Source organism: Zeus faber, assembly GCF_960531495.2.
Source record: "Zeus faber genome assembly, chromosome: 17".
Classification (NCBI taxonomy): Eukaryota; Metazoa; Chordata; class Actinopteri; order Zeiformes; family Zeidae; genus Zeus; species Zeus faber.
In genome coordinates, this window is record NC_137204.1 from 5,631,059 (window position 1) to 5,646,311 (window position 15,253).

The 15,253-nt window shown below is 41.5% G+C and overlaps 1 protein-coding gene across 1 annotated transcript in view; it reads right to left on the reverse strand.

The window, feature by feature from the left end:
- The window catches only part of lamc3 (laminin, gamma 3), a gene marked incomplete at its 5' end in the record, with an annotated part of 138,338 nt that overhangs the window by 62,241 nt on the left and 60,844 nt on the right, over positions 1-15,253 (reverse strand). Inside the window, one exon of the mRNA XM_080018330.1 lies at positions 8,439-8,637. Coding sequence (XP_079874456.1) covers positions 8,439-8,637 — 199 coding nt within the window. The remainder of the gene's footprint in view (positions 1-8,438; positions 8,638-15,253) is intronic.

Below are 15,253 nucleotides of genomic sequence, written 5' to 3' on the forward strand. Positions count from 1 at the left end.
TGGTCCGCTGTGCACCTGGATCCTGGACTTCCTCACAGGCCGCCCCCAGGTGGTCAAGGTGGGGAAGTACATGTCCAGCTCCCTCACCCTGAATACAGGATCCCCCCAGGGCTGCGTCCTCAGCCCCCTACTGTACTCCCTGTACACACATGACTGTGTGGCCAGGTCCAGCTCCAACACCATCATCAAGTTTGCTGACGACACCGTGGTCGTGGGCCTGATCACCGACTGCGATGAGAAGGCCTACCGCGAGGAGGTGGCTGACCTGTCACTCTGGTGCCAGGACAACAGCCTCCACCTGAACGTCAGCAAAACCAAGGAGCTGATTGTGGACTTTAGGCGTGGATCACAATCGAGGACGCACGCGCCCTTGTGGATTAATGGGACTTCTGTCGATAGGGTGAGCAGCTTCAGATATCTGGGAGTCCACATCACAGAGGACTTAACATGGACTGTTCACACAGACACTCTGGTGAGAAAGGCGAGGCAGCGTCTCTACCACCTCAGGCAGCTGAGGAAATACCGGGTCTCGGTGAGGATCCTCAAGTCCTTCTACTCTGGAGCAGTGGAGAGCATCCTGACAGGCAACATCACTGCCTGGTTTGGGAACTGTACTGCCCAGGACAGGCGGGCCCTGCAGAGGGTGGTGCGTTCAGCTGAACGTACCACTGGAACTACCCTCCCCCCCTTGCAGGAGCTATACACCAGGAGGTGTAGTAGCAGAGCCCGTAGGATCATGAAGGATCCTCATCACCCCAACAATGGACTGTTTCAGCTGCTGCGGTCAGGCAAGCGCCTCCGCAGTCAGAACAGAGAGACTGAGACGGAGTTTTTTCCTACACGCCATTAGAACTGTCAACGCTGACCTCACCAGGGGTCCTAACTGAGCCATGCACTAGGCTCCACTACCTACTGTACTGTATGTAGCATACTGTACCGCATACGGTATCACTGTTCAGGGTTGTTCGTGATGCCGTATTGCTGCGCCGTACTGTTGTATACTGTGCTGTATTATCCCAAACACTACTCCCTCTATTCACATTCACATGCCACTTTAATTCACATGCCACTTTAAATGCACATATCTGTATATACATAGCCATATTCCTTCAACCTATTCCATTTTATTTCAATTTATTTTTATTGTATTTTATTCTATATATTTTTATCTTATTCTATAAGTATTCCACTTACTGTATTACGTTTTAGGAGTCAGTTAGTCGGTCTATGAGAAAGGAATTTTCTACTTTTTATTTTATTTTTTATTTTTTCCTAGGACATATTGTGTGCTATCACCGGGTGCGTTGCATTACATTTCACTCTATATATGTATGAAAGTATGTATATGTATGTGACAAATAAAAAATCTTGAATCTTGAATCTTGAATCTTGAATCTTGAAAGTATTTGGTCCATCTGCCATTGGAGAGGCTATCATATAAAGATTAGTTTATAAGGGGCTGGTCCCCAATATCTACATATCTGCCAGAAGAATGATGACTGGAACTACCAGTGTGCGGTGTGGGGGTGGTGTGATTTAAGTTAAATGGTCAAGTTAAATGGGCCCAGGGTGGCTGTGCACCTGTTGCTCATCAGAGCAAGCGATGAGCATGGGTTAAATCACTGGTCATGACACCATTCGACCTGCTCCTGGTATATTAAATCCTGCCAATGCACCGGTTTGTCTTTCACATCCTTGCTTTTGTCTCTGTGCCGCAGAGCCCTGGAAAAGCGTGTGGCAGGGGAACTGTCTCACACTTCTTACTGTACATATCATAATATGATATGTGGGGTGACACGTCACAGCAAAAGCCGGCATCTCGCGCATTTCTAAAATCGCCAGGAGCAGCCAAATAAGTTGAAAAAACCTTTCTCGAAGGAAAATTGGATTTTTCCAGATTTGTGTTCCTTTGTGTTTTTTTTTAATCCCTCAACATATTTTCAAGACCGAGTTTGATTTATAAATAGTAGAAAAATGTTAAACCGTGGAGTTAAATATTCCCGTTAGATTACATGGGGAAACGCATTTCAGTTATCGAGACACTGAACATCGCTGAATAACGCCGATCGATCATTTCCTTTAAAGCGAGAGTCCAGGTGATGATCATTCATCCATATTCCCTGTGATATGAAGTCACAATGTGAAATCGTTTTGATAGAATTCAACCTTTAAATCGTGCTACTCTTACACACACGGAGCCACTCTTGTGAAACGGCAAAGAAGAAAAACCCTTTGCGTCACGCACCTACGTCACTTCCGTAAATAGACGGTTAAAGCGCTGAACAGGGTGTTTTGGTCTCACTTATCTGTGAAAACGTCCTTCTCCGTATCGTTATGGATTACGCAAAGCGGGTGGTGGAATCTCTGAATCATATTTCAGACCTTAATCTGACTGGTGCGATAGATCCAAGTCAGTGTTTGCTGCGCGTACTGGACTTCATTTTCCGCCATGATAGTCAGTTCTCCGACAGCGATGCGGAAAACGACAATGCTGATGAATCTGATATTACTCTGGACTTGGAGAACATTTCAAACAGCGGATTTCAAACTTAATGTGACGATGAAACAGAGTATTTTCAAGAACCACTGGAGGAGACCGACGATACGTCGTTGTTGTTACAACGGAAGAAGTTGATGACGTGATGAAGTCCGTTGAAGTTGGTGATAGATTTTCTGATTTTCTGAGACTCATAATATTGAACGACTCTACATTTTGTTTTGTTGTCTGTACTTTTAAACTCCAAAATAATTCAATTTTTTTAAAACATGTATATTCTTACTGTTAAATAAAAGCTTTTTTAAAAACAAAATTAGTTGTGTGTTGTTGAGCTGTTCGTGATTGGCCCATTCAGAATTATGTTAAGTAGCCGTGAGGCTTTGTTTGTCCGCCAACCCTATTTGCATTCTGGGAGCTGGCTGAATGAACCTGGTGTGGGTAAAACTTTGGAGGTGATTATCTCAGAATCACAGTTTGCCACACCCTTGTCATTAACAAGTCATAGCTTTAAAAATATTTGCTTGATTTGCACAAGTGACACCTTGTTTGGAAGCTCTGATTCTCCACTTCCAAATGATGTGGAAAAAAAAAAATCTCGAAAGCCGCCAAATGACCCTAAAGTATTATCTTGCACACCTGTCTGGTTTTGATTAATGCCGTAGCTCATCTACTTGAACTTTTGTATGCATACATTGTTGTTGTTTTTGCTGTTATGTCCTATGTTTAAATTGTAGGTATGTGTATTGTTTCACTTTACTGTTGAAATAAAACATTTTTGAAGTAATAAGGGAGTGAAGATGTTTTCAAGCACCTCTCCAGCCGCCTTTTAAACTACTAAAATTGATATATGTTTAAAATTAACGTTTTTATTAATTTTTTTCCCCCAAAATTTTAATAAACAGTCTCCACACCTCTAACCTCATAGAAATTGCATAGTTTCATGAATATTCAAAAATCTCCCCCGCCCCCCTACACACACACACACACACACACACACACACGCGCGCGCGCGCGCACACAGTTTGTCAGGTCAGTCGGCCAAATAACTGTGTATGATCTATTTAGAAATGCAAGAAACAAAATCTGTTCAACTTCACAACTCAGAACAACTTCATGTTTCAACCTCATTCTGAATAATTGTTTCCCCAAATCAGGGACTCAAAACACGTGTCAAAGGGTGAGCTTAGCTTTTAATTTTTACTTTGTAGTGATTCCTGAGATAGAACATTTTAAGTCAGTTTAGGTACGTTGTAAAGCCTTCGTTGAGGTTGTGATATGAACTGTTATAAATGATGGGAACCGACATTTCAACAAGGCTAGAGCAGAAAAGGTGGATAAAGGTAATTTGGATGGTTAAAAAGATGAGAACATAAGCCAAAGAATAGAATAAATGATTGCTGCACATTTTTTTCCATGTTAAATAACCACTTTCCATTAGACTTTAGCTTGTGTTCAGTGTTTGCTAGAAGGTTCCACCAATCCTCGGCCAGGAAACAGCCTCTCACTGGAGGACACACTGTCTTCTGTAAAGTGCATTCCATACATAAATGTTGTTTGTTGGTGTATTTGATGACCTATATATATTATAGAATATATATATAATATATATATATTATTATATTATATATTATCACTCATCCAGCATCCAGCTTTTTGTTTCAATTTTTAGTATTAAGAGGTTCTAATCCAGCTAATGTTGTTGAGCCATTTCAAAGAAAAGCGGTACTGATACGAAATTATCTTTATGAAAAGCCTTAGGATGAAAAGAATATATATATATTTTATATATATATATATATATATATATATATATATATATATATATATATATATATATATATATATATATATATATATATATACACACACACACATATACAGTATATACAGTGTATATATATATATGCAAATAACAAATGTGTGTATATATATATATATATATATATATATATATATATATATATATATATATATATTAGGACCAATGTTTTATCAAAAACCCAACTTTTGAATGAAAAGTCGTGCGCTCTAAAAAATCTCTCTACAAATCCTGTTTCTTTCTGGATAAAATTTGCAACCATTTGTCTGCAGGTCTGTATGAGTGGACTGATTCCTGAGCTGTTTGCTACTCTCTCCTTCCTCGTGTCTCAGCATCGTTTTGATCAGAGCTTCTAACTCTGTAGACAAGTCTTCCTCCTCTGTGGGACTCCACAAATCAATGGCTGCTGATGGTTTGGTGCCTACTGCCTCCTTTTCGTGCATTCCATTTACAAAAGTAGTTGTGTGAGCCATGATGACCATGGCCACGGGACTGATCGAGATGTGTGGACTGTGTACTGGGCATTCCTTCCATTACACAATATACTTACTACCGTCAATCTCTTCAGGTAGGATTCCCATTGTTTGCTTGCAAGGCATCTGTAATACACTTGTCTATTCTTCAGTGGAACTCATCCGAATGGAAATGGAAGGTTTCTCAAAAATTTGCTCCCAAATATGTATGTTTTCTGTAAAATTCTTTTAAATTTACTTATATTCTTCTGCCATATCTAAATATCACCCTATTTTCGATATAAGAGCTTTAAACAGGAACTGTTATTAGGAGGTTCATGCAGTTCTGCAGCATGACTTGACATTACATTACAGTGGCATCAAAGTGTTTACTTACAATGGCAATCCTCACTCACAGTACATTAATTGCAACTTGATTGAATATGTGCTATTATGTAATCATTTGTTACACCTTTATTAACACATCTTGATCGGCTTTCAATAAAATATTTTATTTTGCGCCATTGGACTTGCAGCCCTTTTAATGATGCTATGAACTACGGATTGCACATTTGCAGTCGTTTGAGTCATTTATTTTGGGCCTACGCAAAACAGATTTTTAATTGTCTGTGCCGTCTGGTGGTAGTGCTGTAATAAATCTTGTGATGAATACCTCCAGCCATGTTCCCGCCATGATTCAAGACCCCGATCACAAGTCTCGGTGCTCTACAGCGCCACAATGAGGTTGTAACAATTTGGTTATAAATCATCAACGTTTGCCCATGGAACCTAAATCCGCTGCTGGCTATAGTTTCTACACTAGTTCCAGAGAGTGGGCCGTCTCTTGATACTGAGGCTGTGAAGAACATCATGGATCTCTCTGTGATACTTATTGTTGAAGCACAATAGGGAGTCACACACCAATTAATCTGTGACCAAATGGGTAAAGACGCAGCACTGTTACAGCGAAAGTAGACTATTAGACACATCATCACAACACAAAATCTTGCATCCCTGCCAAGTGTACTGAGAGCATTCTAACATGCTTTGGCGTTTGGTGCGTCCATGGTGATGCACGAGGCTCCTTCTCTACAATGAGCAATGTTTGTATCGACCACAGTGAGATCCCACTTCATGAGCCCAGGGCCCGAATAGTATTGCTTTGACTGCTTTTTCTGTTTTGCAGCTTTCATGTTTATTTCTGTCGGCTTTGTTGTAATAATAACAAAAGATGTTGTTATTTCTAGAAAATATATTGACTTTAGCAGGGATGCCCAAAGAATTTCCTCCCGTGGAACGCAAAACCCCCAACCATGACAGATAAGCAAAATAGCATATAAGCTATTTTTGACATTAACATTTTGACAATAGGTAACATAGCCACATTTCTTGCTTAACATCATTGAAATAAACAAGTAGTCATATAACTACACAAAGGGCTCAATGAAACAAGGTATATTCTGCAGACTAGGCATTTCTGTTATACATTTGTAATGGTAAAATATTATAATATAATGAAACTCAAGATCAGAAGCGTAGTGCTTTCAGAAGTACAGCCTCATCCTTGGGGTAATTATTCAGGTAAAAATACCATCCAAAGGCATGTTATGGTTTACATGGTTTAAATATGCAACAATTAAAACGCTATAAAGCAACTCAAATACATTCATGTAGATTATCAAAGTCAGTATGCAATAGTATGATGTATGATGTGTTTTTCCACCACAATCGGACCAACCAGCCAGAATATAAATGTGACTATTGATAATTTTTCTCCTTCCCCCATTTGTGTGAACATCCTTTTCATGGACGTAAGCTAAAAATGATCGTGGGCAGTGAGGAAACTTAAGAGCCTCACCCTATACCAACAGGAAGTCATATCTAACTCTTGCGCCATGCTTATGTAATGAAACTTCACTTGTAACCTTTTACCATGACCCTATCACCTTTTCACCTTGGTTGGTAAAGTTACGCCACCATCAGGGCAACAATTTTAAAATGTTATGTACCATTCAAACCAAAACGTGACATTCTTGCTCTTCATCACTAATGCTACTTGACAGTCATTAGTCCATCTGCGTCAGCATGCTGCTAATCTGTGCTTGGCACCTCAGTCGCTTGCTTGCGGTGATATTTTAAATTGAAATTGTTATATGATGTTTTGACAGGCTTGGCAGGCTTAAGCCCTTGCCATCTGAGATTCATCTCAGAAACAGAAGTCGGTTTGTCTTCCCTGTGGTGCGGCAATGAAAACTTTTTCTAGGCACATATTGTTTCTCATTAAATGGCATTGACAACTTATTTACATTCTAGTAATTCAAAACAGTTAAGCATGTATGTGTGTAATCTCTCGATATAAATTCTAACAGATGCGACAGAAAGTGTACATTATGTACACATAGTTCATTAATCTTAAAATCCACTGCCACCGCTATGCCAACACTACTGGTATTTACTTCTTTTACCTGTCATTTTCCACTCATGTTGATGCACACAGCCTTTCTTGCGAGCCTGACATCCCCCCATTGGACATCTACGGACTACTTCTTACTCAATACCAAGACAAAGCTGTCCCTGGGGAACATTGTGCTCCTCAAGCCCTTTCCCTCTCGTATCGGTTTTGATATTGGATGATCAAATGCCCCATACAGCTCTACATTATGATCTTCGAATGTTTGGACACTACAGAATCTGTTAAATTCAACCTCAAATGGATCCCTGCGTGGCTACACATTCAGTCTTTAATCTTATTCATTGGAGAGTAATTCAACTCTCTTCTTGACAGCCATCTGTCACAAGCCCTAGAACTTTTGAAATGCTGCAGCTTGGCTTCTGTTCAACCTCTCTAACAAACCAACCCTGTCTTACTTCCCCTACCACCACCGGTTGCTTTTATGGTATCCTGATGTTAGAGCTTGTATACAAGACGGCCGAGCAATCCTTCATTCACACCTCATCTGCCACCGTCAACCTCAATGTCACAGCCTGTCTTTCCTGTTCTATTTCTACCAGCAATTTACTCCCCATTGCCTAGAATAACCTGTGCATTGGCCTCTGCCCAAATTAGTCAGTCTGCTCTGACTGACTAATGGAAGAAAGATTCTGTTTCTTCGTTAGTCATCAACAAAGACCATTTCATATCTCTTCTTTAGACACTTTTTTGACATGTTTTGAAAACTTCGATGGCACTCTTTAGTTCCCAATTCAGCTTCCATTGAATATTTGTAACAGCATCAGTCTATGGTTGGAAGAACAACATTGAAATCGTAATTACTCTAACCCTTACACTCCATATGCATTTGGATTCCATAGGACGCTTAAGGCAATCTAGGATTCAAATTTTATAATCCATTTGCCACTTATTTTGATTCCTTCTCGGAAAAAAAGGTGAAAGTAGCAGCTAGATGCATAGAAAATGTAATGGCGCTGCTCGGCGTAGAGGTACATGACATCCAGCACAGCAGGAAGCTGTCATCCTGAGAATTCTGCCCAGAACAAGACAGAACACTTATAATCTGCCACACTATGGGAGAATCATTGTCAAAAGGTATTGGATTGAAGGTGCCTCATTCATGATATTACCATGTTGTCACAAATCAGGGAAACAAGGCAGAGGGCAGATGGACATACAGCTTCACACACACATAGTGTTCCACACTTGACGCTGTACCTGATGATGAAGTTGTGTTGGGGTGTTGGGCCCGTCATGTTGTCGAGGGCCATCTGGGAGGAGAGATCAGCGGACAGAGTGGTTCCGGAGCCTTCCAGGAGCAGCATGACGTGGCTTGGAAGGAGCTCTGCGGTCTCAGAGGAGAAGGTGAAGGAGAGGAACTCGCCGTAGCTGTAGATCTGCCGTCCCAGGAACTTTTCTAACGGGAGGCAACGGAAAGACATGCGGTAAGTGGATCTGGCTCTGTTGTTAACTTCTCTGCCATAAGCCTTTGGCTTTCCCTCGTATGTGTGTGTGTGTGTGTGTGTGTGTGTGTGTGTGTGTGTGTGTGTGTGTGTGTGTGTGTGTGTGTGTGCGCGTGTGTGCATGCATGCGTGGGCACACCTGAGACTTAGAATGAAATAGATGTCCAGGCTTTCCGAACCCAGAGAGAGCACACTGGGAGTGTACGTGCAATTATCCTACCTCTCATCTCTGGCTCATTACAGCACATTAACTGGACTTCAAAGAGAGTAGCCACAATTCCATAACCCCCGGAAACAAACACACACACACATGCATACACACAAGTGCAAAAATAACTCAATATGAAAATGGAAAAACAACCACAAAAATACATGCGCTCATAATATGAGCTTGGAGATATAAAGTACACAGGGTTTTCTTTGAAGAACAGTGTACTAAGAAATAACAAAGTTGGGTTTTTCTCAAAATTTGGGAGTATGACATTCTGAGAGCAACTCTTTTAAACAAATAAAAACAGTTATATTAATAAAGTCATTTTTATTTCGGTGGGGGCATGAGTGAGTGGGTGGGCGAAATTGACAGCTCCCATGCTTGGCTGCCACCTTGTTTTTGAGAGTAATCGTCTGTGAAGTACATCCTGAGCCCTCCTGGTGGTTGGGCGGGCTGCTGCAGACAGGGTGGGGGGTGGGATCGTGCTGGTTTGGTGCCTCCAGCGTCATTCTGAGCAATTCAACTGTCTGCCTCCCTGACATCAAGCACACTGACGGCCCCCTTTCCATCGTTCCTCGCATGTCCTTCTGATGTCGGCCCCAGAATCAGAGATGTCTATGGGCAGATTTGTCATGTTTGACTTGACCTGCCGTGGCTTTAGAGGACTCCCGACATTTAGAAACCTCAAATTGTGTCTTTATTTTCTTTCTTGAGGGCAGCATTTTACAGTGAAAGTTGTTAACAGCAGTTGTGTATTACTGTTTGAATGATATCATAATCCCAAAACTACGCTGATGTCAATTACATTTCTCATTCTGCTTCAGATACAGACCCTTCTGCTTTGCTTTAGGATCCACATCAACCTGTTGGCGGATATTTTGCGGTAATGACCAGCTGGCTGCACATTATCCTGATTATTAGATGGCTACTTACTAAATAAAAGAATACATGGGACAATGAGATGATATTGATGTTGTTGGTATGACTAGTTTAATAACTACCATGGCAGCGTGCTCAGCAAGACTCTTAGGAAAATAGTCCAAAACAACATAGTTAACACTGCAACAACATAGCAAACTATTCGCCCGACAAAAAAACGAACTTTGTCCAACATGACTTTCCTATTTACTGTTATTATTGTGAAAATGGAAATATCTGTATTCATCTCTTCAAGTCTTCCATTGTGCTAGCTAGTGTTTGCATTAGCATATAGGCGATAAGACACTGGGGCGAATTCACAAAGAATGAATTGCAGATTGTGGATGCGTAATGGAGAGGGAGTGATCGGGAGTGATTGGGCCACGCCCCGCATCGGAATTATGAGTTTTTTCTCTAAACAACAGAAACACAGGGATATTTTTTTGCAAGGCCCTAATACTCCTCAGTATATAATAACTTTTTTTTCCCTCTTCATTTTCTTTCTTTCTTTCATTCTCCAGTAAAAAAACAGGGTTTGAGCGGAACTGTCCATGGTCCTGCAGGAGCAGTGTCGGACAGAGGCTGTGGTTGAATGCCAATTTTGACCACTTTTTTGCTATCCCCTATAACTTTTTCGATATCTTTTGAGTTTAATAGGAATTATAGAACCCGTTTTTCAACATTTGGAACCCATTTTTTGTACCACAAATTATTCAAACTATCAACAAGTTGCTTTTGGAGTGCGTTTCGAATACCACCACGGACTTCCACCTGTTCTGCTAACTTCGGATGCCGTAACAGTAATAATAATAATAATGCAGTTACCACCAACTCTCTGAAGACGGTAATAATTTCACTCTCACTGTGTGTGGCTATTAGCGAGGCTCATTTGCATAGAAAGGGGTCAATTTTGCACCAAATGTATGCATAATACCCAATTTAAATATGTGCAATTGGAACCAGAGCAGCGAGAAGCTATTTACGTGGCAGCGCAGTAAGTGGTGCTTTTCACCGTTTACGGGTGCTTTGTGAATTAGACGCTAGCATTTTCTGTTATTTGCGCCAGTTAAGCGGCCGCAAAAGCCGCACAATCCTTTTGTGAATTAGCCTCCCAGACATCCACCGGTTTTCAAGACGATCAGCATCATCCCGCAGATCAATGGTGCAGAACATCTTAAAATATATATATATTTTTTATACAATACTCAAAAGAGTATAGTATTGCTTTTGTGTGAGGAACACAAACCTTCCAAGATGGGTGATAAGTGATAATATGCACAAGCTTCATTACTGTGTTTGCCAGAAATAAGCACTGCCGTTGACGATAATAAATTGATATTCTTAACTTCATAACACTAACAGTGTTTTGTTTTGTTTAGTTTTAGTCTTGTCCCTTTGCCCAAGAATCCAGAATTTTTTTTCCAGGACCAATATGTAAAGAAAGTGTCTAAATTTACTAAGGTGTTATTACTTCAAATCTTAAACCAATAACGGCCACGGTTGTGGACGCTTCTCCAAGGTGATGAATCATCATAAGTAATGGAGAGATTATTCATGTGAAGGTACCATCGTCTGCCCATTTATTACCAGGATTTACACTCATTGATTCATCTTGAATGACAAATATGAGAAAATGAAAATGTTTAGCCACCTTTAAATACCACAATGTGCTCCAGGCTGCCTGTATGTGTGAATCAGTCACTTCTGACAACTTGGAGATCGATTCTCCCATTTCGGATGACCTTTGTAGTGTCAGCATTTTGATTTTGTGTACCTTTGAATGTGTGTGTGTGTGTATGTGTGTGTGTGTGTGTGTGTGTGTGTGTGTGTGTGTATTCTAGCCTATGTGAAAGTGAATATCGTCCATTAGAAGAACAGCATAAAATACTAAAATACTGTGAAGAATGAAGAAAGGTAGAATAGTACTTCCTGTACTTCCTGTGCTGTGTAGATCTTTAATTTGTTCCTACAAGTCTGCCCGAGGAATCTGATTGCTGCAAGCCCTGTCACCCCTGACCTTTGATCTCCTGTCAGGGAGACATAAAACTCCCGTCACTAGAATGGACGGAGACCTCAGTGACCTCTGGTGAATGGTAAAGGAACTGCCAATCAATTGGGGAGGGCTCAGTCATGCTCCAACCCAATTTAATCAAGTCCATTCCGATTCAATCACCGCTACCTTACAATCACAGCTCCCCATGTGGACCTAACTGACATCGACCACTGGACCGAGAGCAAAGGCTGGACGGACAAACTTTAACTTGAAAATCATTCATATTGACGAGGTGGAGAGTGCAGTGCTTTAGTTCACTGCCTGCGGTGCAATGAATTGCGAGCTGTTTGATTAAGAAAGCTCTTATGCATTCATGGTACAGGGTATTTGGGGGGGAGAACTTAAGCCCACGCAAATATTCACATACAGTATTTTGTAATCTATCTTTACCACACAAGGACACACACACTGGAGAGAACTGGAGATCTTTTACAGGGGCATATTCACACAACGGGCTGTCTGAACTGTCTCATTCCTCCTTGCTGCATCTCGCTTCCTTCGTTGTCCACCCTGTTTACATGACAGGTCCCCTGGCTGGATCGCCGGCAGACCTCGGTGCAGGCAGCACTCGAGCTGAATGAGGTTCTTGACCGCCATTGTGGCTTGACTCGGAACGACAGGTAGCCCGGAGCCTGCCCGAATCGCCGGCCTCCTCCATCCAAGGATGGCTCCGTTTGTCTCCTTTCTGCTGCTTTGGAGCAGCAGCCACCCTGCTCTGCTGAACCTCGGGCCAGTCACACACTGGTCCACTTGGCCTGTGCCTTTCTGCCGAAGGAATCAATGTCAAGGAGGCCTTCTTTCTGTCTGTCTTTATTTCTTTCTTTCTTTCTTTCTTTCTTTCTTTCTTTCTTTCTTTCTTTCTTTCTTTCCTCTGCTCCATCAGGTGGAGCAGATTGGCCTTAACCCTAAATACTGTATGGAAATTATCCAAGTTTCATGACAAGCTATTGTAAACAGGTGGCCGAGATAAAGAACATTTGACGATGTCTCCTGGAGGCACGGCGCTCGGCTGAAGGCAAAAGAGCTTCAGCTAATGTCCAGTGGATTTAAGTGGAGGCTGTGCCTGCTGAAGGCGGGTCAAAGCAAGAATACTTTGTATTCATCTGAGATAGATTCTACCACCAGAGCTTGAGTGTTCTGTCTGCCGCATCACTAAGTGCTTCACCTTTCCCTGTATCAGCTGTCAGCCAGAGAGTCAAAGACTAGGAGGAGGACAAGTGAGGGTGCGTACAATTCAGAGACATAGGGAAACACACTCATAACCACTCAAATCAATAGATTCACACCTATCGTCAAACAATTGATCCTGCATGTGCATAGGCACAGACAGGGATTAATTTCTGGCTGTAGAATTGTCGTGTATGATGAGCAAAAAGTCATTGTTTGAAATAATGAAGGTTATTTGAAACGGTTAACAAGTTAAGGTGGTGGAACAACTGATGGGGGATATTTTGTAGACAGCAGAAGGGGCAAGGGAAAAACTGACATTTTTAAAAGAAGATGTGATTGAAATGTCTCCGCTGAAGGATATTTTAGCGTATGCATGGAGCATCTAATACGAGGAGAGTAAGAGGTACGGCAGTGTGGATAAACTGTGAGCAAAGTTGGAGGTCGATCACTCTCTTACTTTGAAAAATTCCTTCTTAAGCGCTATTCACACTGGATTTGTTTTACCTGGGGACTGGATGTGATTTGGGAATCAGTGTGGCACATTGACAAAGGACAGGAAGAGCGCGTGATATGTGTAATTAACCATTTCCACTTACACAAATGAACTGTTGAGACTGTCTATCTCACAATTATTGCTGTTTATTTGGCAATGCTTGGTGCTTGAGTGCTTTATTATAACTGTATAATGGAAGTTGAATTCAAACCCAAAAGGCTTTAAAACACTATAACTCTCCTGCATCATCCATGGCTTTTCAACAGAAATAGTTAAATTATAGTATGAAGAAAAGTGCCTTGAAAAACAACATTTTTTCATCTTGAGAATTACTCAAGATGCAGATTACAATGGGACTAAAAAGATCATGACATCCTTGTGTTGCAGGTACATTAGGGTATGGGATGAAGTTCACAGATGACCTCTACAATCATTATGAATCAGGTTTCTCAGGAAAATCTTCTCCATCTTTGAGCTGTTTCATGCTCAGTATAATTATGAGTAAACTGAGTTTAGTTGCTTCAGTTTTGTGCCTAGGTTTGTGCTGGGACATCATCTATACTGATACATTTTTATTCTGCAGCTGGGTTAAGCACGCTGATTCCAAGAACTCCTCCCTCCCTCTTCTCAAATCCAGTCAAAGAACATCTGATTTGTTCCTTTCGCCTCTACTGTATATGACAGACGAACTTGACTTGACAAATAACAGTCAAGGGAATTGCAAAAATGGCATTTGCATGGTCTTGGATGTGGCATTGTCAATCAGAATTATTTCTCGCTTTGGCGACAAACACAGTGGAGGAATTACAGCACAATTACAAATTAAAAGGAAAGGGGGAAAGAGAAAGAGGGAAAGGGGAGGATTTCCGGGGGAACTGAATCTTCCTCCAAAGCAACTGCTCCAGTTTAATCTTTAAGTAACTGTACACATACAAGGCATGGGGGGGGGGGGGGGTGCGCAAGCCAAAATGAGATCATTAAATGGGACTGGAACGCAATAGATCTATGCATTTTATTATGTGAAGAAACAACACAAACAAGCGCTGCAAGAAGGAGATAAGGAGGCTGACACAAAGCAGTTCTCAGCCAGTCAGGCGACTAATCTCTATGCTCTGGCCTACAGAGACGGCAGAGTTATGGACCACAAACACAATAATAATAACACTCCCCAATATCTGTTCACACACACACACACACATATATATATATATATATATATATATATATATACAGTATATACTGTATATAAGTCCATGTGCAGACATGTATGCAACAACATAAACAACAACTCACACTTCAACACGTGTCTGCGGACGCTGAAGACAAGGCAGATCTGGAAAATTTACGCCCGACCACCGAGTTTTATCACATCCACTTTCGGCTGCAAGTGTTCATCCTTCTAAAAACAGCTGCCTCTAAATGAAGTCATTTTTCTGTGATCAGGCATTTTGGGCATTAAACCTTTAGGATGTTGAGTTAATGGGATTGCTCCTGTTTCGCTACTGGCTGGGGACTGGTGGCTGGAGGGGCTGTGGGCTGATGCCCGGAACCGACTTAGCAGAGACAAGAAGGAGCCGAGCCAATTTTTACTTTGTTGCCTCTCCAGCATGGCCAAGACATCCAATTCCATCAGGCCTTTGCTGCTGGAGCAGCTGATAGAAGGGGGGGAGTCTAAGTCCTGTAGCCGGGCCAGCTTATTCCCTTATCTTCTAATGGCCGGATAAG